Consider the following 26,211-nt stretch of genomic DNA (forward strand, 5'->3'; position numbering starts at 1 on the left):
TAGAGGCTTTGCACATTAACAAATGGGGGTATTTGCTGATGTATTTTATGTCGCGGAACACACAGAAAGAATCTCTGAAGCTTGTGTGAACCACAAACGTTATTTTCAGCCATCTTTATAAAAACCTTAAGAACTCTTTTCTCTTTGATTTTGTGTGATTGTAGCTGTTGGTGTCCAAATCTGTAAAATGTTGCTCATCCATATAAAGTCTTCTCCACAACATAAGGAATACAGTTTGTCCCAAACATCTTTCCCTTTCCAACAGTTGCACCGCTTAGACACGTTGCTGGAAGGGTCACATGGGATAAATAGCTTCCTCATATTTCTAGAGAATATAATGCTACCAAAAGATGATTAGGAAAGGTTGCGATTTATGGTGAACATTTGACACCAGTGTAATCACCCGTAACAAATTGCAATTTTTTCTTCAAATAAGCAGGAAAATTAACAAAAAATAAATACTGTTTTAATGTAGAATGAGAGAAAGTGTAAATTAATTGTTTATTCAACATTTATTTTAAGAAGCTGTTTGAAGTCGTGATCTGTTCGGAGGCTGCTCATTCCCACTTCCTAGGTCCAGACTATTTTAGTGAGTGTAATGAAAATCATTAACATTACACAACCTTAATTTGGTCCAGAGCCCCAGAGGCAGCTGCTAAAATGCTGTTATTGTTCACCACAGAGTTTGATGTATTTTCAAGGTAAGATCAGTGTTGAAAGCTTTTCACAGCTTGGTGCTAAAGAGAGATCAGTAGAGGTGTACTTTATTAAGAACTATCCTTCAAATGTGCTGTTTAGTCTTATTTGAGTACTTTTTGTTGCATTAACAACTACCAGAAAATGAAGCATCAAAGCAAGATGTAATGCTACAACATCAAAACGTCTCCATAAAACCAAACTAAATATTGTATATGTGTGGTTGTAAAGTACAATAGCTACTACAGCATGTTTACCACTAAAAAGAGCAGAGCAGGGCTCTTCTTCCCGTTTACCCCCCCCCCCCCCCCCCCCCCCCCCCCCCTCTCTATGACCCACCTTGTTAATGAAAATCCATTTGCTCTAATCTCCAATTCATTACTTCGGCTTGGTTTATCGTCTCTGACCCCCTCTGAAGGACGACCCCTTCTAGCTCTAACAGCATATCCAAGTTTATTGTTCATTTCGAGGAAAGCTCAAATCTGTGGTAAACATCATTGAATCTGTTAATAGTTATTTTTCTTCCATACTTGGCTGACTAATTAAAAAGGCAGACACAGACCAATACCTAGACAGCAGGAAAGAATGATGGGCTCAGATTAAGTTTCCCCACTGGGATATCCAAATAAATGGGCTCTGTTTGCTTAGTTGGCCTTGTCCTCTTCGCTGCTGATTGGCTCATTAGAAGCCACCCAGATACCCTAAAGAAGCATTGCATTTCTGTCTTAATGAGAGTAAACTTTTACTGCGAAGTTTGGGTGCACAGCATGCACTTAAGGCTCTGTTTATCGATCCTTTATATAAAGGCAATTAATCAAATTACTATGAGTAATGTGAATGGGGTTGCCCGTAACGACAAAGCCACAAAGAGTTATCCTCAACTCTGCAACCCTATGGTGCTTTCCCTTTTTCCTATGGCTAGAGACACAACTCCAGATGAAGAGTTCTCTATTCTCGATGGATGTGTAGCGGCAACTGTTGGTTAACTTTCCAGCAAGAAACTTTGGAAACCTTCCCGATGAAAGTGTGGTACGAACAGTCTGACTGTAGAAAGTCAGACCATAAGGTGCAGCATTGAACTACTACAGATAATCCGTCTGACACCTATAGCTCATCCATTCTCATTAACCAGTGATCTTACGTAGCCCATGATAAGAGGAGGGAGACTAGGCATGTATCTAATATCTCAATAAATCTGGACGCAGCTCTCCTCCTTCCTCTCTTCCATTTACCTCTCCATCCTCGGTGTCCTTCTACAGATTTCAGTGGGAAAAGCTGTTGTTTTGAGCACTATGCTTCCCAGCTTTAGCGATCAGCTTCTCCCTGGTGTAAACAACGCCGCCCCGGGGTTACTAACACCCTCTGTCCTTAGACCCTCACATCGTACAAGGAAAGACTCAGAAACCCCACAGTTAATGGGGGAAAAAACGGAAGAAACCACTGGGAGAGTGACAGAAGAAGAATGCCTCTCCCTTTACGGACAGATGTTGTGTGTGTGTGTTAATTCAAAAGATACATTTCTGTTTTTGCCTTAGCATTTTTTTGCCTCCCCTCTCCTCCTCCTCCCAGCATGCCACCCGTCCTGCCAGACGTGCTCGGGGCCCTCTCAGGCGGACTGCACCTCCTGCCCCCCCCTGGCCTCCCTACAGAGCGGCTACTGCAGGACAAGCTGCCAGGAGGGGCTCTTCCTCAACGCCGTCACTGGAGAGTGCTACAGTAAGTCAGCCTGTGTGTGTGTGTGTGTGTCTGTGTGTGTCTGTGTGTGTGTGTGTGTGTGTGTGTGTGTGTGTGTGTGTGTGTGTGTGTGTGTGTGTAAACGTGTATGTCATTTGTATGCCATTTGCACGAAGCTTTCATCAAATACGCCGCCATGAGTGCTTGTATTTTTAGCCTCTGTGGCCTCAGTGGGAATAGAAAATACAAACTCTGGCAGGGTTACTACCTTGCTGTGCCTGCGGAGCTTTGCACGATCACGCACACAGAGACATAACCAGTCTGCAGATCCAATAAACTGCATAATTCATGAGAGATGCCAACCATCTTTGTAAAATACATGTTCTTGGATCGGAATGTTTGACTTAAAAGCCCTGGGGCCCCAAGCTGTAGTATAAGTCACATATTTATCATTTGTTTACTGAAATGAGTAAGCGTTTTTTTACAAGTGTTCTCCATAGGAAGAGTTAGACACAACAGTTATTATAGTAGCTACGACAGAAATGTCTTTACATGTTGAGGGTCAACATTTAAAGACCACATATTACGCTCATCTTCAGGTTCATATTTATTATTTATTGGACTCATACTGTGCACCTGTGCTGCAGAACCTTTTTTCACCCTCTGTCTGAAACCAGAGCCCAGTCTGCTATGATTGGGAAAACCCCAAAAAGCATAACAGGGTCTCCTTAAAAAAAAATCCCAGTTCCCTTACTTCATATGGAGCAGGTTTGGCTTTTTACAACTGTGCTGTTGTATTTGCTGTAAAGTGTCCTTACTGTAAGGTAATTATTATATGTACAGCACTTTGGCTCAACCAAAAATCGTTTTAAAAATGTGCTATATAAATAAAACTTGATTTGATTTGATTTAATAAGTTCTATGAATATTTGGGAATTCACTCCTAAAAACAAACAAAGAATCACTTAATTAAGACACCATTTGGCAGGATTAGAACATGCGTTCATCCCCTGCTATCATTTGTATCATAGCAGCTGCTGCAGTTTGTCAATCAGTCGTTTCCAGATCCTTATCTAGTCCTAATTATTTTTTATCAGACATACTGAGATGATGGACAGTTTGAGCACTTTAATCATCAGTATAAAACATACAGCATATGTTTGAGAAAATGACTGGTTCTTTGAATAAAAGTACATTTCCTTTGTGTGTGGAAATGTAAGAAACGTTGCTGCAGTATTGATTCACACCTCTGATCAGATTCTTCCGAAAGGAGCAACCATTGACGTTTATGGCTGTACTTTTTTGAGCCATATCAAACTGACAAAGAAAACGTTACTGCTGGGAATAGAAGTTGTAAATATTCAAACTAAGCATTGCACTTCAGAGAAATCAACAGAAGAAGATAGACAGGAAGCAAACAAGACAAACAGAAACACGGTATGGGCTCTGTCATTTGTAAAGGACTTGTTATCGGAAAGGAACCTGTGAACAGATTTAGTATTTGGCTATGTAATAAGATGATCATGTGTTTCTATGTTTGTCTATGAAGAAAGTTTCCTTTCAATATATTGTAAATATATTTGAATTGTAAAAAGTAAGAGTGCTGAAAAACACTTCTATAACTCCGGCTCCTTAGCTACAATCTGGAAATCATATCTCCACTTTTTGGTGCTAATTAAAAAAAAAACTTTGTAATGAGGTTTGGCTCGCAGTGACGCTTTTCTCTACGTGAAACATCCACGGGGATAAAAAGCTTTCTTCAGATCTCTGCTAATAAACACCGGCCTTAGATACTCCACACCACCCGCACTTTACTCCTCATTGTAGGAGAGGACGCTGGCAGCAGGAGAGGACGCTGGCAGCAGGAGAGGACGCTGGCAGCAGGAGAGGACGCTGGCAGCAGGAGAGGACGCTGGCGTTGACTGTTCGCCGCTTCTCCGCCTCTGTTACCCTCTATCACCCTCAGCTACCATTCGTTCTTGCAAAAACTTTCGAATTGGACTACTGCCCTGCACTGCACTGCACATTGTTTTTAACAGTTTTAACTTACTTTACCTTCTGCCTCCGTTGCTGGCTGTAGCCGGCTGCCCTCACTCAGCCATCAAAGTGCCGGGTGGCCATTGCTATCTGCTACATCGCCTATTTGTCTGTCTCCATCCCATGCAACAACCGTGGACTCTCTCTGCCTCCTGCCTTCATCTCTGGGGTGCATCTGTCCTGTCCCGCTGCTCACATCCTCCTGCCATGTCGTGGATCTTCCTCGTCTCCACAACAATCCTCCACCTCTGTGCACCTAGCCTGCTAGCCGCTATCGCTGCTAACACACTGCTCCCAGCCTTTCCACCTGTCATCATGCTGAAATACTCCATCTCACAGCTTCTGTCACTCAACATCTCCTCCACCCCGTCTTCCATCTCAGTCATCAGACTTCTTGGACTCCTTCGTCGACCCCGCTACATTCACCGAAGCACCCGCCGCAGTTTTGTTTACTTTCAGCACGGACAATCCATACCATCCATCTGCTCTACCCAACGCACTGTCGCACACCTGACGCGTCATCAGAATGCAACTCCTACTGCTCCTCTTACACTCTCCCTCGCTCACCTACACTCCCAGCTGCATGAAATACCCGGAGCGGATCCCACTCCCCTCCGCCACCCAACACATATAACAAGCCATTTCTCCCCACCATCAAGCCCCCCTCCTCTGCCCCACCGCCTCCCCTCTCGTGCCCACACCCGCGCTGCTAACCTAGACAACCTCATACCTCTCCAGCCTGCCACCACCCCTCCAACCCGCCACTTGACTAATCTTGCCCTCCTCAATATCCGGTCACTCAACAATAAAGCCCACATCCTCCACGAAATAATTCTGGACAAATCCATCGACTTCCTTCTGCTCACTGAAACCTGGCAACAACCCAATTACTTCTTCTCCCTCAATCAAACATCCCCCCCTGGTTTTAATTACATCACTAAACCCCGCCCCTCACGCCGTGGTGGTGGGCTGGCTGTCATCTACAACCAGAACATCCGGACTACAGAACTCACCCTCCCCTCAGTATCATCCTTCGAATTCCTCGCCTTCAAAACCCCTCCCTCACTGACAGTTATCCTCATTTACCGCCCCCCCCAAACCACACCCCTCCTTCCTCTCTGATTTCACTGAACTCCTCACCATTGCTTCATCCCTCTCCCCACGTATGTTACTCCTCGGCGACCTCAACATCCACATGGACTCCCCCACCTGCAAACTCGCTTCTGAATTCTCCTCCCTTCTGGACAATTTCTCCTTCAATGTCACCTTCCCCACCCATGATAAAGGACACATCCTTGACCTTGTCTGCTCCACCAACCTCCCAGTACTCGACCTCCACCCCTGCCCCTTTCCCCTCTCTGACCACAAACTCATACAGTTCACCATCGCCTCCCCCGTCCGCCACCCCCCCCCACCCAGGAACATCATCTTCCGTAATTTACGCTCTGTCGATCCCCAGCACCTCTCCGACCTGCTATCCTCTACTCTCCCCCTGGACTCGAACCTCAGCTCACCCGATGAACAACTCAACCACCTTAATTCCACCCTACTCGCCTCCCTCAACAGCCTGGCCCCCCTCAAAAGGAAAAACGTCACTTTCAAAACCTCCTCACCCTGGTTCACCCCTGCACTCCGAAAGTTGAAGCAAACCGGCCGCCAGCTTGAACGCCTAACCATGAAATCATCCCTCACAGTTCACCACGAATCCTACAAACTCCATCTCACTACCTACAGAGGCGCCCTCACTGCCGCAAAATCTGCTTACTTCTCCACCATCTTTACCGACCCCTCCCGTAACCCTCTTCTCCACCGTCAACAAGCTCCTCAAACCCCGTGCTGACACCCTCTCTTCATCCACTTCCACCTTATGCAGTTCATTCCTCCAGTTTTTCTCTGACAAAATCACTGCCATTAATCTCTCCCTATCCACTGCATCTCACACACAAACATCTCCCCCAACACCCACCGCCACAATTTCTCCCTCCATCTCCCTGGACCTCCCGAGCCCTCCTCCCCACGGCCACCTCTCCCAGTTCACTCTGGTTACCCCCCCTGAAATACTCAAACTGATCAGCTCCTCCAAACCTACAACCTGCTCGCTTGACCCCTTACCCACCCCTCTACTGAAGTCCTGCCTCCCCGTCCTCTGCCCTTACCTTGTCAACCTTTTCAACTCCTCCCTGTCCCAAGGAACCGTTCCCTCTGCCTTCAAAACTGCTGCTGTCACTCCCATCCTCAAGAAACCCGGTCTGGATCCCTCCTCCCTCAGTAATTACCGCCCCATCTCCAACCTCCCCTTTCTCTCAAACAACTCCACCGCCATCTCCAAACAAATCACCTTTTTGAACCCCTTCAGTCTGGTTTTCGTCCCCACCACAGCACAGAAACGGCACTCATCAAAGTCCTCAATGTCCTCCTCACCTCTGCTGACACCGATTCCCTTAACATCCTCATCCTCCTCGACCTGAGTGCAGCCTTCGACACCGTGAGCCACAACATCCTGCTCACCCGACTCCAGGACATCGGTATCGAAGGTACTGCACTCAGGTGGCTCCAGTCCTACCTCTCTGACAGATCCCACTTCATCTCCCTCAACAACCACTCCTCTGCCACAGCTTCAGTCACCCAAGGTGTTCCCCAAGGTTCAGTACTCGGCCCCCTCCTCTTCATCATCTACATCCTCCCCCTTGGTCAGATTCTCCGCCACTACAACCTGGACTTTCACTGTTACGCTGACGACACACAGATTTACCTCAGCACCAAATCCCCCCACAACCCCCCCCCCCTCACCCACATCAAATCCTGTCTGACTGCTATAAAATCCTGGATGGCACACAACTTCCTCAAACTCAACAGCAATAAAACTGAACTCCTCCTCATCGGCTCCAAATCCACCCTCAGCAAAACCCCCAACCTGACACTCACCATCGATGGCACCCCTGTTTCCCCCTCCACCCAGGCACGCAACCTTGGCGTGATATTTGACCCCACCCTCTCCCCCGAGCCCCACATCCGCCAAGTTGTAAAAACCTCATTTTTCCACCTCCGCAATATTGCCAAACTCCGTCCCTCTCTCACCCGCCCCGCAGCTGAGCGACTCATTCACGCCTTCATCTCCTCCCGCCTGGACTATTGCAACGCACTCCTCTACGGCATCAGCACTACATCCCTCAATAGACTTCAGCGTGTCCAGAACGCAGCCGCCAGACTCCTCACTCACACCAAATCATGGCATCATATCACCCCGGTCCTCAAAGAACTTCACTGGCTCCCCGTTTCACACCGCATCCAATACAAACTCCTGGTACTCACCTACAAAGCCCTCCACCACCTGGCCCCCCCCCTACCTCACTGACCTCCTCATCCTCTACCAACCACCCCGGTCCCTCAGATCCACCTCAGCCGGTTTGCTTTCCATCCCCAAGGCCAAACTCCGGAGCTTTGGGGACAGAGCATTCTCTGTGGCAGCCCCGAAGCTCTGGAACTCCCTCCCCCAAGACCTCCGTGATTCTGAGTCCCTCACCCTGTTCCAGTCCCGCCTCAAAACCCATCTCTTCAAGTCTGTATATCCATAAGCCCCCCCCCCCCCTCTCAACCAACTTCCTCCTGACTGCTTTTCTGTTTTGTTTTTTGTTTTTCTGTTTTGTTTGTTTTGTTGTTTTATTGCCTGTCCTTGTCTGTCTACACTTCCCCAAATGTAAAGCGTCTTTGGGTTCGAGAAAAGCACTATAAAAATAAAATGTATTATTATTATTATTATTGTGCACAAATCGCTATTTGGCAAAATAGGATTAATTACCGGACAAACGATGGATAGAAAAGGTAAGCTCGCAGTGTGTGTTTAAAGGTACAGTAGCTCCCGCTGTCCTCCTCCCTCTCGCTGGGTAATGAAATTAGTTTTTCACCTCTGAACCGCAGGCTGTAGATTGAAAACAGGGCGTGTGTACACCATGGGAAGCCAGCATGGAGGAGATAGCAGGGCGGAGGGGGGTAAAGAAAATCTCGGCGAGAAAACAGACACATTGAGATCTGAAACCACACACACACACACACACGCACACACACACACACACACGCACGCACGCACGCACGCACGTACACACACACACACACACACACACACACACACAACTCTAATTATTTAACTCACAGTTTTGAACATACACACACTTACACACAATGTATCCTCCCCTTGTTTTTATTATTCTTGATTTATCCTTTCCTATTTAGGTCTCACACTTTATTTCTCTCTTAATCACAGATGAACTCATACACATTTTATTTCCTTCAGTTTTTATTCTTGCTTAATCTTTACCTTCTTTCTGTCGCACACTTTATTTCACATGCACACACACTTTCTCTCTTCCACACACACACACAATTGGATTCCCCCTCTGTTACATAACCTCTTAAGGCGATGAGGCTTGCGCTCTCAATCACAGCGGGTTCATACAAGAGCAGCCGTCCGAGGCAAATGTCTCACTACCGTCTGTCTTCTGTGATTCTCCCCCCGTCTGTCTTCCTCTCACGTCCTCCCTTTGTCCCTTCCTCTCATTTCATTCATATATCACCGTAGCAGCACTCTTATCGCTCATACTTTGTACGGTCGAAGGTGCTTTGACAAATTCCACCAGTGCTTGTCCTTAAAACACGCTCATCTTAAACCTTAAATTGTCCTTAACTGATGCTCAGAAATCCTTTATCTGGCCATTAGATAAAGAGGCAAGCACTGGTCATAAAGTAAAAACAAATAAGTGCACATCCTTAGCAGCTTCAATCTTGCTGTGAAAATAGGAAGTTTCCCAATGACACCCAAAATACGATTGGTCATAGAAATGTGTACTTTTTCATAAAGTTTCTCTAGATCTTTTCACACTTGACAAACAGGTGGTATATCGCAAAGGTGGTATATCTCAAAGCTGAGTACAGGCAAACAGACGGGCTGTAAAATCTCTATTAATGCAGTAAATGCTTAAATGTTTTTCCTTAAAGGGTCCCCAAAATGCATTTTTGGGTCTTCCCTGTCTTGTAATGTGTTATATAGGATTGTCTGCATGTAAATGGTCTGCAAAGGATACAATCCAGTAGTTCCCTCCAGATGGAGTTCCTCTCCCAAACACATGTCATAATAGAGGCACAAATTACAAATATGAACCTGGAAATGATCATAACAGGGCACCTTTAACCTTTGACCTTAACCTTCAAGTGGTTTTGCCATACTTAAAAGAAAGCTTAAAAGTAGGGTAGGTAAGTTTGAGAAACCGGCTCGAGATACACTTTTTGTTATATTCCATGGAATGCTCTCAACATCCCGATAGCAATGAATATCTTAAGTGCTTTGACAAAAAATCCATAAAAAAATGTCATCTGTGGAAGCCGTAGTACTGTAAAAGCACGACCAATCATTTTAGCCGGCCCGGCTAAAAGAACTGGATGGCCTACCTGCCTGTCAGCCTTCCATCTGTGCACAAACTTATCTCGTGCCCTCATTGGTCATGTGAGCATTCGTGTGTGTTGGAGGAGGGGCTCTGTAAGGAAGTGGCAGATTTTTTCCGGCTGTGTATTTTCAAATTCTAGCGATCTCGAGCTGGTTTCTCCAAAATTACATACCCCACCTTTAAGGTCTGTCGTGCAACAGGCCAACATTGAAAAAAACAACACCTGAAGTGAAAAAGAGCCCCTGTGGTCAAAAAAAGAAAAGAAAAACACAACAATTTAGCTTTTCAAACTGGAAGCTTGAGCTGTGAGTCCCACATGAGTAATATCAGCTGCAGTGAGACGAACAAACTCTCTTACGAACCTGCTTCTTCTCACCCCCCCATCTTCCTTTTCTTAACTCCTTCTTGTCTGGTGTAAAGAAAGTCGCCTACTTGGCCTGCCACACAGAAACGTTAGAGAGTTTTTTCTAGACCACTTGCTTACAGAGTTTATTTTTGCGTCATTGTGTTGGAGCCTTAATTTAACATATGAAGCTTAGTAGACCGGCAAGTTGGATAATAGCTATGTGTCACCATAGAAATGATGGATCACCATAGAAACAAGGCACACCATGAAATCCATCGACGGAAACACATAAGAAAGGAGTAAAAGGAAGTAACATGTCAGTGTGACCCTGAGCCCACAGAAGCGTATATTATTATTGACAGTGGTTAACATTGTAAAAGACCCTATGCATTTATCTTTTATCTGATAAAAGCATATTCGATGACTTCGAACATCACAATGATAGAATAGAAGAACATTAATTCAATAAGAAAACATGAATATGGATGTTCCCTTTTAACCTCTGCTGGCTGTAGAGAAGAGTTAACTTACTACATGTACAGAAGGTGAGAGCATAATGTGCTTTTTTGTATGGAAAGACATTTATCATCTTTGAAAAGGGTTAAATCTTTCAAGCTCGCTTCTTATTCCCTTGGGAATAACAGCTCGAATAAGCTCTATAGAAAAGTATGCCCTGCTCACTGTGTCAAAACACTGAAGCGTAGCTTTTGATGTTCCTCACATGGTGTGGACGATATTAAATCATTGCAGCTTTTTAACAACTTTAAAGGTAAAAAAAAACATTAGTCCACAAAGATCGGTAATTTTGTACCTTATTTAAAGAGTATACCTTTCTGACTAAAACCTCTCTTTAAAAAGGTTATTTGTATTTTCTACATTACTGTAGACTTTTTTTTGGGTGATCGAAAGTGCATTAGTGTTTTTGTGCATGTAAATGGGTTGGGCTAAAATCCCAAAGTTCCATTCCGAGGGAGTTTCTCACTTGTTGAACATTAAAGCGTGTACATTTGTCACAGTAAGCAGAGAATATAAATATTAACCTTAAATTAGCAGAATAGGACTCCTTTAAAAAAGAAAGTGCCTCACAACTATTTTCCAGAACAATCAATATCCTTATTCTGCCATCTGATACTAGGGCACTGGTTTCTTTTTTTTGTTTTGGGGGCGACAGAGCCAGCATGGCCTCAGGACTGAGCATGAAGTAAGACTTCTTTAAAAGCTGCTTCTGTAAATCCGCTCTTTGTTGGGGCAACATGTCTAGACCGGATGAAGTCAGCGTCAGAGGACCACACAACCCCTCTCGTCTCGTCTTACGCCTGTAGCTTCAAATAATGATGATGTCCCACTTTTGTTCCTCTTGCTTTCTGAACTCCTGCTGCACTCACTTCATCCCCCCCTCACAAAACAAGTGCTATTCTCTTTTCAACACACAGGGAACAAGTGAGAGACATAGTAGGTTTCTTTTCTGTATGACTTGTTAAAGAAGTATCTGCTCTATATATTTCAAGAGATGCAAGGGGGGCTGACATGATACAGGATAATGTCTGGTATAAATCCAGCCCACAGGAGAATATGATTATCCAGTCTGCGTGCAGTGCATTTATAACTCCAGCATACCATTTTATGCGCTTCAAAAATGGTAACTACGCCATAAAGAGGGGCTCAGTGGACCCAAATCGATAGCATTTCAGTTTTATATTCAGTTTTAGTCTGCACAGTCAATAATCCCTGACGCCTGAGGTATCTTATCTCCTCCTTGGAGCCATTTGTTTAGCGCCCGGAGCCGGATTGCTTGAGGAGTGTTGGCAGGAGGAATGCTGATACGTGTTTTGTTGTAAAGCGATGTGAAAGGCGTAGATGGGAGATGACAAGAGAGGAAGTTCATTTTTTTCTTCTACTTCTTTCGCTCTGTTGATATTGGAGCTGCTTCAGACGGAGCATGTGACTCACCTGAGCATATGCCACGCTAAGGAGACGGCAGTTTGAAGCTCTACACGCATTTGTCAGAGAGACAGCTGCTGTGGAGGCATAAATAATCTCTGTCTGAGTTAAATGTCAGCCACTCAGAAATACACACAAAGCACACACGAGATCAAAACATTTTCCATTTAATTAAAACACTGTTCGATCTGGTTCATTCATTATTGACCCTGCTCTCACATAAGAGTCATTCAATTAAATGTCTTGAAGGAAATGTCTGCTATTATACAAGAAGTGTTGACTTCAAAGACTTAACTAATGGGGTTTCTAAGTGAAAAATGCCATTACCAGAAATAACTTATCCTAAACATAGCCACAAGTTTGCCTCTCTTGAATACTCAACATCTAACCAAAATAGGTTTCACATCAACGAGATCCTAACCCTAACCCTACCATTAATACACCAGCATAATTCAAGGCTTTACCATTGTTTGAATGAAAAATGCACATAGTTTACCCAATCCCCCCCCCCCTAGGTTTCTTTCGTATGGTGGCCCACAGGTGCAAACCCATAACTTCATAACTTAACAGTCCCCAAGTGTCCACAAGTGCTAACTTTTTAGTATCCCTGTTTCCGTTGTGTTTCGTTCATGCAGCACTTTTGGTAAACGCTGTGCATGTGTTGCCAAGATGGTTTATTTGCGTAGTTTTTGAAAGTGCAGCACCTTTCTCCCAAAGGAAATGTTTTTGGCCAGTGTAGCACGTTTGCACCAGTTGGCCACCGTACTAAAGAGCTGTTCTGAAACACAATGTAGGTGGCTTTGGCCCCTGAAATCGTGGCAATGCCGACACAGCCTAACTCATGGCTTACCTGAAAATGTGAAAGAAGTGGATTGTTGGTGCAGCCTATGCTAGCCTGGGTGACACAGCAGCGCAACCAGCTAGAAAATAACAACCTGTGAAAGCAACCCCCTGTCATTTAAAGCAACCGTGCCGTACATTAAGCCCAGCTTTGAGCCCTAATATGATTTTAGTTCAGAACGTTATTTAAAAATATACAACCCGAACAGGAAAATAAGCTATAGAGACTAAAACTGCTAATAACGTATGATTCTCTGTCTAGAGGACCCGAGTTCAAATCCGACCCAGGGAGCATTTATGTAATCCAAGAAAATAACCTTAAAAAATTGAAATATATGTTAGTTTAAATGTTTGAATATATGAAAACGTTCCCCCACTATTGATGAAGTAACACATATACAGTATATCTGAAATCTAAAATATGTCTATTGAGGCAAGAAATAAGTTATTTTCTCTGTTCATTCACTTTTTTCATCTCTTATATCTAAACTTTCCTAGGCTGATGCCTCTGACTTTTTTGTCACAGTTCAGTAGTTCAGCAGGACTGAACTAAAATAAAACCTAAAATAAATGTGTAGAGCCTAAAAGTCAACCTTCAGGTAACATGTAAAGTTACACAGGAGAAGTTGAAATATATGAATCGTCTTTCAGATTCAGATCTTTGGTATTTGAGACTTAAGACTGCTGATGTATGCAGGTTTACTGCTGGTGTCAGCTTTTTCTTCATAACAATTCTAAAGCTGCTGCAAATATATAATGTTTTTTTTTAAAGAAAATGGAAAAAAGGACTTATGAAAGTACAGTGCATGAATAACAAAACCATGGAAACAGTGAGTTAGGTACAACATATAAGAGTTTGTAAAGCGCGATGTAAAAGCTACCCCTTAAGCTTGTGGCAGCTAAGAATAGAAAAGGTAGCAGGAGAGGTGTATTTCGTCTAAGATTTAGTTTGCTTATTGTTTAAATTAACTTTCCTTCGATTTAATTATTGTTGCCTTTAAATGCATTTGACAAAAAAAGGTTTTTCATTTGTACTTAAAACCACTTTTAAACAATTTCTAAAGATCCTAGTCTCCTATTATTTTGAAAGGGTAAATCAACTGACAAAACCATTGGAAATCAAAACACTTTTAAATCCCATGTCGCATTTCCTGACTAAATCCAGACCGTGTTATGTTTAAAGGGGCCCTGTTATGCAAATGTTCAGGTTCATATGTAAATGTTGTGCCTGAAACCAGAGCCCAGCCTGCTCGGATTGGTTAGTATTGGTTGTGATTAGTCAACCATTAAGAGATGTCCCGCCTCTCAACCTATCACGAACAATGTCTTGGAGCGCTAGCAAATAGAAGCGTGAGTGTAACATAGTGATGTGTCATGTTACAGGAGTAAACAAAGGAGTCCAATGGAGGCATGTCAGGCAGGGAGGGAGTGTGTGGGAGAGAAACTCCCTCCGGAGGGAACTTTGTGATTTAAGCCTTTGCAGACCACTTATGGCGCATTTCCACTACAGCGCGGTTTAAGCGTGCCGTGCCCGGCCCGTTTTTGGTTGCGTTTCCACTTGGCGTAGTTCCGGCTAGCGGGTACATTTTCACAGTTTTCTGGCTCTCCAAAATCGAGGTTCTTTCCTCGCCAACAACCGGGCTGAGTATGCTAAACTAGCGAGAGATTCGCTGGCAACTACAACAAAATGAACATATTTGACCGTGATTTAATTGTAATACACGTTTCAAAATGATGCCGAAGTAACAACATACTGATACCGGTTAGTAAAAACCATGAATTAATGCTTTGACAAGTCTGCAGACAGACGGCAGGCGAAAAACCTTTTAAAATGCCTGTTTTCTGAATGGAGATCGGCTAAGCTAACGCAGTATATGCTCCGACCGTCCACACTCACAACAACGGCCTATACAGACATAAATAAAGCAGCGACTGTACTCGCCATGACACAGGCAGTCTGTGGTTTGTACTTGTTTAACTTTTGTCTAGTTTCTGAACAGATATGAGGAGCTGTGAGCTCTGAGGGCTAACAGCTAACGGCTGATGTTGGTTTTGTGTTTCGCATTGAAGATGACGTCACGGCTCCGCCTACACTGCGTTACTATAGATACTACCCCAGTTCCTACTGTAATGGAAACGCAGCATAAAGTGAGCCTGGGTTAACAAGGCCTAACGAGGCCTAGCCATACCGTACTAAGCCGAGCGAGGCCCTGCAGTGGAAAAGCGCCATTAGATGCACAAAAACCTATATCACACTACAGGAAAAGGTGAACCCCAAAAAGCGTAATAGGGCCTCTTTAATACTTTCCCCTTTTAACCACTCCAAACTTTTAGGATAATCCTTCTCAGAGAAAGAAAAGTGCCTTCATTGTCCTATCATTTATTTACTTTCTAACACCCGTAGGGGATCAGCCTCCTTATCTTCCGCCCTAACCTGGCTGCCACACTACTCTTCACCTGCACAGCCCCCGTCATTCTGCTTTTCACTGTAGATAGTTATCTCGGCACGGACAGATAACTTTAAGGTCCCCGCCACTGCGCCAGCCTGACCAAACCCAGACACCATCAGATAAATCACCACAAGGTGTTCCTCTTTGATCTGCTAATCTCTGGATACCCCGCTGCACTGTGGGTAGATACGGGTCTGTGGGCATACAGTAGGTGGATGGTGTGTATTATCCAAAATAAAGAGGAAGATTTGAAGTAATAGATGGGGAGACAGAAAGGACACCAGATTTTATACCTCCCTTAAAGAGTCACAGCTCAGGTTTAATTGGTGCGATTTAACTCCCAATTCCATTATTTCTACATCAGACATCCTCATTAAAATCTCTTTTTGTGTTTTGTTCTTTATTAATTGCTCATGTCTTCACTTTTTATCTTTCTTTTGTTTGTCTTTCAAGAAGTCTCCCGCAGGCTTTAATCCCCTCAAAAGTTTTAGGAGGAGTAAACATAGATCAAAGATTTTTTTTGTTTTGGAACAAATAGATGGCCTTTGAAATGTTGCTTTCCTTTTTTAAATATTCAACTGCGTGCAGGAAGATTTATCATATATATATGTCCACAGTTTAAGGTCGCGTTCACACCAGCCTTGTTTAGTCCGGTTGAATCTATCCCTGGTGCGTTTAACCGCTTGGTGCGGTCGTTTGGGTCGGTGTGAACGCAGTCCGAGACCTCTGATGTGAACTAAACAACTGGACTCTGGTCTGCCTAAAAGAAGTGGTCTCGGACCGCTTGCTAGTGAACTCTGGAGCGGTTCATCGCTGGTGTGAACGCAGTCCGCACCAAAACAAAGGAAGCGTAGTATTTACGCGTCACAAGAACGTGGATGTCTTCAAAATCTTTAGCGAAAGAATGAAGTGTTGAACAGTGTCGTCTAAAGTAAAAATGCTCCGTCATCTATATATAAAAGTCAGAGCCACCTGTCGTCGGTGAAACCTCCTCCTCACTGCAGAACGTCTCTCATTATATGTGCTATAATGGTTTTTTTACGCATGTCGTCTGATATATAATCCTATGCTGGCCGCTAGAGTCTGTTGATAGGCTCTCCAGATTAACAGCAGCATGTAACCTGCCGATGCTCCATGGTGGAGGCTACGGTAGAAATTGCCGGGATTTGCGTTTTTACCCCCTTAATGTCTGACCAATTGTTGAACAGCATTTCCGTTCACATGACTTGTGTTTAAAGTTTATAGTCCATTTGAGCTTTGCCCGTGTGAACGCAAACCGAACCTTCTGAAAAATGAAACAATGTAACAACCTGTCTTCTTGTGCACACCAGAGAAGCGGACTATTAATGCAAAACTTGGAAAGTGCCTCTATTAATGTCCTTACATTTTATACTCAACCTCATGTGGTAACCCTGTTTAAAATAAATTCCAATATTTAATATGTGCTCTTTAAATCAAGACTTTTATTCTTACGATATTAACAATTAAAAAAAGATGTTTGTTAGTATGTCAGGTAACAACATTATGTATTTCCTTTTAATTAAAAAAGCTGTGAATAAACACAAAGCACTTTTCCAAGCAGTCGTGTGATTTTTATGGTGGCTTTATATTTATCTGTGTGCAGTATGCTGATGAATGGTGTAAGAATTAAAAGCGTTCTTCCTTCCTGTGTGTGTCCTTCCAGAGTGCAGCTCAGACTGTCAGCGCTGCACGGCAGACCTCCAGACGGGCATCGGCAGTGTGTGTCTCTGGTGTAAAGTGGCGAGGACCTGGCTGCTTGGCGATCACTGCGTCTCCCACTGTCCTCAGGGACACTACGGCTATCACGGAGCCTGCATCAGTAAGGACTTTAACTCCCCTATATATATAGAGAGTTGCACAGTGAGGACGTGTTTTGTAAAGGCCGACCAGGAAGTGAGCATTGCAAGGGTTCCATGACAAAAGCAATGAGATGTTTCCATTGGATTTCATAACAGTGCAGAAAATAATATCTGTGGCAAGCACACAATATATTTTTTGGTTTGTTTTTGTTGCAGGATAATCTCCACATATTAAAATAAAGACCATTATGATATTTCAAGCATGCTTGCAATCGCCAGAAGTAAAAAGCTAACGTTAGGCTATAAGCTAACAACTTTACAATAGCATGTACTATTCTATCGTAATGTAATGTCTTAGCATGTACCGCTAAGCTATTCAGCTAATGTTCGGCGTGATGATGTTATTTAGTCTCATTTAGTCACTCATTAGCAACCTTATTGCTCATTGCACATTCACAAGTGGGGTATTTACTGACGTGTTTGTATTGATCTTATTTCAGTTATCTAAAAATAAAAGATGACTTTGAAACGAGAAAACTGGAAGTGGTAAAATCCTTACCGACTTCATGTTTTAGGACTGCTTCCTGCACCACTCTATTTGTAAACATATACATTTAAATCAAACAATCCAAGACCTTATTCAGACTTCTTACCAAAACACATTCAAAGATCTGTTGACTGTGAGATTTGCAAACCAAATGCTAAATTGCTAACTTATTTCTGGGTTTTATGACTCATTCCTGCACCTCTCCATGCTGTACATAACAAGATCAGGCTGCCCTGAGTGTAAGGGGCCTTTATGTTTAATTGATCAGTCAAAGATCTCTAAAGTTAGGGTCATTTTATGAGCCTGGTGAGGAGTTTTCCTTGACCATTTTAAAAGAAGAATTACTGAATTGAATTCCAAGGTTTAGAGATAAATAGGTATTTTTTATTTATACCCTTGAAGATTTTTCTTATTTTTTTGTGGAATCACTATCAGTGCACTCTCCTCAGGCTGAAAAAGAACATTGGCGAACAATGTTGATATAAGGCGCGTTCACACCGGAGTACTTTTACCCGTACTTTTCCCGTTTAGTTCCGTTAGTGCCTGGAATTTTGCGTTCACACCAAAAAGAGAACTTAGTTCAGAGAACTTTTACCCCCATTTGTAGTGCCTGCTAGAGAGGTGGTACTATCCTGGAGAGAAAAAAGTACCAATTTCTGATTGGCTGGGCGAATTATGAACCACGCCCCGTAAAACTCTGAAAAGTTTTTTGAAGCCGCCATTGTATTTGCTTGCATTAGCATTATTAGCATTAGCCCCGCGCACCAACAGAGAGAGAATAACTTATGGCAAAACAAAAGAAAACATGGGAGCGGTGGAGTGATGAGGAGGTGTCGGCGTTCTGGCGATTTACTCGGAAGGCTTCAGTAGAAGCAGCTGGGAGTCCCAGCAGCTTCTACTGAAGCCAGTCCCCAACTCCGGGGACTTCCGGCCGGGGACTTTGGGTGGCAGTATATGCCGTGAAGTTGTTTGCGGCCTGCCAGTTAACCCAAAGCAGAAGAAGAAGAAGTGACGTCAGCGGCTTCATTTGCGTAATCTTCCCTCAGGGAACTTATTCCGGTGTGAACGCGATCGGCTCTTAGTTCCATGGGGGTACTAAGTGCTGGCTCTAAGTGCTGGGCACTAAGTACGGCAAAGTACTTGGTGTGAAAGCGGCTATACACTCAATGATTCTTTAATAACTCCTGGAAGAACACAGAACTTCCTCCCAGCTTACTGTTGATGCTTTTGGCTCCTAACTCTCATCATCATCATCAAGGTCATCATCCTTGCCCTCTTTATCATCATCTTCATCATCATCATCATCATCATCATCATCATCACTCTCTTTCTCACCCTCTTCATCATCGTCCTCACCCTCTTCATATCATCATCATTAACATCGTCATCATCATCATCATCATCATCCCCATCTTTGCTTTTATATTCATCATCATCCTAAATATTTCAAACATCTTCATCTGATTTTCATGATCCTGCTTATAATGAACATAATCTTCATCACTCCTTAACATCGTAATCTTCATCATCATCACTATCATACTCCTTCTTGTCCTTCATTTCTTCGTCATTATTTCACCTGCTAATTTTATAACAGAATTGTTGCCGTCATACTTATATCATCATCATCATCATCATCATCACCATCATCTTCATCATCATCATCAACCCTCTCATCCTCCTCCTCATCATTATAATCATAATCCCATCATGCTCCTCCTATTTGCCAATCAACATCATCCACCTACTCCTCATCATCATCCTCAATCTGGTCCTCCTCATCCTCATCAGCATCATTCTCATATCGACCCCATCTTCATCATCATACTTCTGCTCATTCATATCCTCCGATCTCATCAGTATTGTCATGGTCATCGTGGTCATCATCATCATAATCCTGCTCCTCTTTTTCATCCCGGTCCTCTTCATCATCTTCGTCATCACTACGCAGTGTTTCAGCAGCAGAAGCCCCTCCACGCTGAGCTGCAGAAACATTTAAATGCAGAGAGTGTGAGCAGGAAGCTTCAGGCTATAGAGCGAAAACCTCTGGAGTCTCATTTAGCTGAGCCCTCGGCAAACACACACACACACACACACACACACACACAAACGCACACGGACACGCACACGCACACGCACACACACACACACACATGCGCTTTCAGACATACAGTAACCATTTTATTTTTAGTCAGGTAACGTCTCTTTTTTTTGCTTCATCAGAGGGAATTTTGAAGTTTTTTCTGGTGTTGATGATATTATGCAAGGCTGGATATGAGCATTGAGGGGTGGGGAGTGCAGCAGAGTAATATGAGAATGATTAGACCCATGATAGTAATTAGTGATACTGGTGAATATGTATTTCTGGATGTGGCTTTAATTAGTGCATGTATTGCATGGTTTTATCAAGGATACATTTAAGTGATAATTTAAATACCTTTGGTCATTTTTCACGGTGGGCACGTAGCTACAGAACATAACTGATACTGTCTTTTTTAAAAGGGCCCCTTCTTGCTCATTTTCAGGTTCATATTTATATGTTGTCCCTCTACTGTGACATGTTAACATGCTTTAATGTTCTAAAAAGGTCTTGATTGTTCTCATACTCTGTAGTGATTGTTCAACCGCTTAGAGAGGTCCCTCCCCTCACGTACACATTGTTGGAGCTCTAGCCAATACAAGAACATGTGTTGCATAGTGATGTCATTATGTCACGGAAGTAAACAAAGGAGTCCAAGCGAAGCGTTTCAGGCAGGGGGGAAGTGCGTGGGAGAGAAACTCCCTCTGGAGGGAACTTTGGGATTTTAGCCGTTGCAGACCATTTATATGCACAAAAACCTATATACCTCACTACAGGAAAGGGAAAACACAAAAAGCATAATAAGGCAGTTTCAATAGTATTTTCATGTATTTTAATCTCATAATATGAATAGGTTTAATAGTATGCAAGTACCCAATTATGCTGCTTTATTTTACTGTTCACATCCTTCATATAGCAAATATTGTATATTAACGCTGCATTCTTTATTGTATCTCACATTTATTTCACACTCTGTTTTCATAGGATCTTTAAACTTTCTTCCAATGAAAATGCACCAAACAAACTTACTGCAGATGGAAATGAGCTATTAGCTCAAATCTGGCATAATTCACCTCTATTTTCTGAGATTAATTCATTTGTATGCATGGTTGGTCCTTGTTGAAATAAATACATAATAATTCAATGTTTTTTTCTTCACAGGATGCCATTCGTCGTGTGATGGCTGCAGTGGGGCGGGGCCTCTCTCCTGTACGTCCTGCCCGTCCGGCAGCGTTCTGTTGCCCTCGGGTCTCTGCGCTCCAGAATGTCCTCTCGGTTACTATGACAATGGTCACAAGATCTGTCAAGGTAAGTGGGTAACTGCCCCTCTGCATCTCACATTAAATCACATATCTTACTACTGTACACGCAATCTGGTTACAGAATGTTTTGCAGGGGACCCTAATGTACGGTGGCCGACCGCGATAAAACGGCTCAAAACACTTCCATTAGGAGAAACACGTTGCCGTTTCAAAAGAAAATTTAAAAACACAAATGTGCAAAAACACATGCAAATGAAGAAACACATTCACAGCATTTAGAAAACATTAGCCAACTAGCGCAGGGGTTATTAAAAATAAATAAATAAAACGCTGCGAATAAAAAAAATGCTGCAAAAACTCAAAACCCAAAGGAAACAGCTGGTACCGGAGTGCTTGTTGATGTTCAGGGATTATGAAGTTGGCCACCTCTCACTGGAAACTTACCTAAAATGTAAGTTTTATCGGCTTATTTCAACGATGTGATCACATGATTCCTTTCCATATTATTGTAGATCTACTGTAAGCTGGCTTGCTAACCTAGTCATTTCCAATATACTGACAAAGCACTTCCAATTATGAAACAGGCTGACTTTGCAAGAGTGACAGTTGGCCCACATTATAATCTTCGAACATCATGAAGCGCTCCGGTCCCATCTGTGTGCATCACTTTTTAGTGTCCCTGTTTACGATGTTTTTTTTTGCTTCTTCTAGCGATTTTTATTTGCAGCTTTTTGTGTTTGCTGTGTTTCATTAATGCAGTGCTGTTGGTGAACCCTGCGCATGTGTTGCGTTTCTCTCCTCCTAAGTCTATTGGGCCGTTGTGGCGTTTGCCCCTGTCAGCCACCGTACTAATGACTTGCAGGAAGTGGACACAGAAATAAGAACACTAGACAGTACAGTGGTTCTGGTTTAAAGACCATCTTGTTTCTGAGACTTTCAACATGACAGTCATTATAACCGTGAACTTCAAAGAAAATGCGCCCTCTTGTTCATTATTTTCCTTCTCCACTAGCTACATTATACAGTATACTGTATACGTTTGAAGTATTGGTAACTGACTCAGCTGCAATTGAAACAAAAACTCCTTTTGTTGTTGTACTTCTGTAAGTTTCCTTGAAAACATGTATTACAGTGATACGTCAGCCATGTATTGAAGTTGCCACTTACTACCTGGTACTGAATATATTATTACTTTAGTAACTAAAAAGCACTCAGACAGCACGTAACTTTCTCAAGGTCTCTTAATCATTGAAAGAAAACCATGATGGTAGCCTCTTGTCATTCAGGTATTTGCAGCTTGTTGATAAAACCTTTTTGGCAAACATTCATAAGGTGATCTATTTATCTATTTTATTCAAGAAATGTTTGCTTTTGTCCATCGCCTACCAAATTACCTTGAAATATGTTAAGTATTGTTTTCTGAGATATCCTGTTCAAAAGCAGTCAACAAGCTCCAATCAACACATTCTTGTTGGATGAATTAATAATAATAACTCAGTTGCTACAGCCTTGAGTGGATAATTTGCAAACTCAACAATCGTAGTATAATGAAAATATATGTACTATTATTAAACCTTAAGAAGTTAAAAATATCTGAGGCACTCGGGAAGGCAATGATTTATAAAACCTTTAATCACTCATGCCTATTCACAGTGCCAGGTAAAAACGTGGGTTTTATCAGGTAAGTAAAGGCACAGGTACTTAAGGTTTTTTAAAGCACTACCCTCTTGAGTGCCTCTGATTACTTCAACACCTTAAACTTGTTCTACTGCTGCATATGAGTGTTTCAACATTGTTACGGGTTTCCTTATTAACTTTGGTCACTAACTAACTGTTAATGTTAAAAATTAAACTGTTCTTTGGTGCAAATTGATCATTTTGTAACAATGTTGAAATAGACAAAGGTTTCCCATTTTTTTTCAAGCACTTTGGCTGTATTTTAAAGTGTGATAAATATATATATTTGTTGTATTATTATTTAAAATACATGTTTTATTCATACTTATTAGTAATAAGTATGATTATTATTATGTATTAAATATGTAATATTACTATTAATAATACAAGTTATTATAATTATAGTAGTAGCAGTAATAATAAGTGCAGTAATGTGTTATGCATGTTGTAATTATAAGTAACATTATTCATAGTACAAGTATTATTTATACTTATTAATTATAATAATATTATAATCATTATAAATATAATTGTAAATAATAGTAATTGTAGTAGTAGTAGTAGTAGCAGTAATACTAATGGTATAGTATGATTATGATTATTATTATGATGATTATTATTGTTTGTATTCTTATTATTACTATTATTATAAATGACCTGCAGTGCACCAAAGCTGCACTCTAGCACACAGTTTTATGTCAAAAGTATATAATAATATTATAACCATCGTTAAAGTGTTAAAACGTCTATTAAACAAAATATCACTGGTTCGAAACAAGCCACATTCAGTCGGTATTTTTGGTGACCGCAGACATGATTACATCTTGTCACTCAATTCCTTTTCCCTCTGACCTTGGCTCTAACCGTACGACCTTCCTGTCTCCGCAGTGTGTGACAGCCAGTGCCTGACGTGCGACATGCCCGGTGTGTGTACGTCCTGCCGCGACCCGGCCAAGGTGCTGCTGTTCGGAGAGTGCCAGTATGACAGCTGCGCCCATCAGTACTACCTCAACACCAGCACCCGGGCCTGCAGAGGTACGCCATCACCCTGACAACCCAACACACACTGCAGCACACAGCGAGGGGAAACACTGGATTGATAATGAGGATGTAGTTCGCCCTTTATGATACCCATAAATTACTCTCCATCTATATTGCATGTACTGCAGTGTGCTACATTGACTTTATGGGGTCCATTGATCAAGTCATAAACTGTGGGACCAGATATGCAAATCTTAAACATTATGTGTGCGTTACAACTCCGTATGAAATCTTGCAGCCTGCAGAGAAGGTGATGAATGGGCCTCAGAGGAACCATGTCCAGTCTGAATACCTCGTCTTTTTTTCACTTTGCATGCAATAACTCTGCTTATATATTTAATGACCCACTAACCGCCCCAGACCACATTCTGTCTGACTGAATCTCGCTCCGCATTATCGCCAACCCGCAAATAAGATGTGTGAAAATGTGTCCCGCTTCTTTTTCTCCTGGATGGGATTTATGTTCAGAATGCGAGCCGCCCAACTGTGTTGTCACACTGGCTTAACACAGATATCCACTTTAATTCACAGAAAGCCATTTCATGTGGAGCTTACATCACCTTGCAGACTTGCCTTTATCAGCGATTTGGTTCAATGTAATGAGATTTGACGAGGTATCAGGGGCCCGAAGGAACCTGCCCCTGAGGTGGACCCACAGCTTCCCATGTCTAACATGAGATTAGAAACTAAGCTGACTGCTAGAGGCTAGATTCCCAGTTTGATTTCCTGTGAGGCAGCTAGCAGCGCCTCTCAGCTCGACAGGTGGTTGTGGCCATCGACGTTCTATTTATCCCCCCAGCTAGCCGCAGCCGCTGCCCGGGTAATCCACTGAACCTTAGATGAACCCAGTGCATTGGGAAGCAACACTGCATTCTGCTTCATGAAAACTCCCAGGCCTTTGAGGAGAACCTTTGGGAGCTCTCACTTGCAACCACAGGGGAAAGTTTCCTGAGAGAATCTCTTATAAACCTGTCAGCACTTCTACCAACAACCCACATCGGTTTGGATTAATCACTGATATATTTCTAGGGAGGAACCCCTAATTTACCTCCCTCAGAATCCTCAGGAAAAACCCTGTGGAGACCTCTGCTGTTTTTTTTTACCGCAAATATAGGCAATAGACAAAGTGAGAGAAAATGTGAAAAAACGTTGAGAAGTGAATGAGTTAAAGAGTGTTTACCTGCAGGAATCAAAATGGATGTGTCCTTTAAGAGAATTGAGGATGTAACTGATGGGGAAATATAAGATGTTGAACACACAGTAAGATCTTAAGGTATATCTTATCCCAATGTTGGTCAGTGAGTCCCTCCAAACATCATAAAGATGGATTGCCATGCGCTTTAGAAAAACTGATATTGGTTCCAAGACAATTTATCCCGAGGACTTTTGCGATCCTCTGATTTTTCTTTGAATAAATCAGCAGATTAACAGTTTTTGTTCTTGAGTGAAATTTCCCGACAACTATCGCACTTAGCCATGACAATTGGTGTATGCATTACTGTGAACAGAGATGAATAATTATCATTTGGTTATGACATCATAAACTTTTGACCTAATAAGTTACCAACGACATTTACTGTGGCCTATTTATTGATTTAAAGGATAAAATACATACTTTTATCCATCTTGCAATCTGTCTTACTTTACAATGAGCAGAATACTTTTCAATGTTATAAGTTATAACATTTTACATTACATTAAGTATATATTCTGTTTTACATGGCCTAGTGAATACTCAATTCTGATTGGTCATTTGGACATTTCAGATGTTTTTAATACTCTATAACTCACCGCTGCTAAGCAAAATAATGACAGTTGCTAAGGAGGATCAAAGAGCATTGGACGTCAGAGAAATCAAGAGTATTTTTTCTTAGCAGAAGCAACACGATAATGCTTTAGTCAATAAAATCATTTTCAATTAATATTGTGAGTCAAGTCATTGGTTTATTTAGTATGTGGCCGTGTATTAAATGGATCCCTTACTTATATAGTGCCCCCCTGGTTTACTCTGTAATTGCTGAGAATGCCTGGTAAGTCATCTCTCTTGATTTAGTTTTAATAAAAACCTAGCAGCTCACACAAAACACAGAGTTGTATTTATCCTAATTGTGTTTAATTCTCTTGTCAATATGAATGGAGGGCAGCACAACACACACCAGATGTGCAGCTGATAAGAGAGAAAGGGGAAAAAACACAATTGGGTTTAGAATAAATCCCTCTGATGAAAATAATGTGTTAATCTCTTTATTTCTCTCCCCCCTCCCTCTCTTCTGCTCTCACCTTTTGCTCTCGCCTTCAAAATCCCCTCATGTCTAATCCCACTGTCCCGCTTAAAAACACGCGATCCTCCTCCTCCTCCTCC

The 26,211-nt window shown here is 42.4% G+C and overlaps 1 protein-coding gene across 1 annotated transcript in view; it reads left to right on the forward strand.

Annotated features, from left to right (window-relative positions):
* Positions 1-26,211, forward strand: part of fras1 (Fraser extracellular matrix complex subunit 1) — a 281,858-nt gene that overhangs the window by 158,837 nt on the left and 96,810 nt on the right. The window contains 4 exon segments of the mRNA XM_034118256.1: positions 2,266-2,412; positions 17,107-17,262; positions 21,031-21,177; positions 23,697-23,843. Of these exon segments, the coding sequence (XP_033974147.1) occupies positions 2,266-2,412; positions 17,107-17,262; positions 21,031-21,177; positions 23,697-23,843 (597 nt within the window).

Source organism: Trematomus bernacchii, unplaced genomic scaffold, assembly GCF_902827165.1.
Source record: "Trematomus bernacchii unplaced genomic scaffold, fTreBer1.1, whole genome shotgun sequence".
Lineage (NCBI taxonomy): Eukaryota > Metazoa > Chordata > Actinopteri > Perciformes > Nototheniidae > Trematomus > Trematomus bernacchii.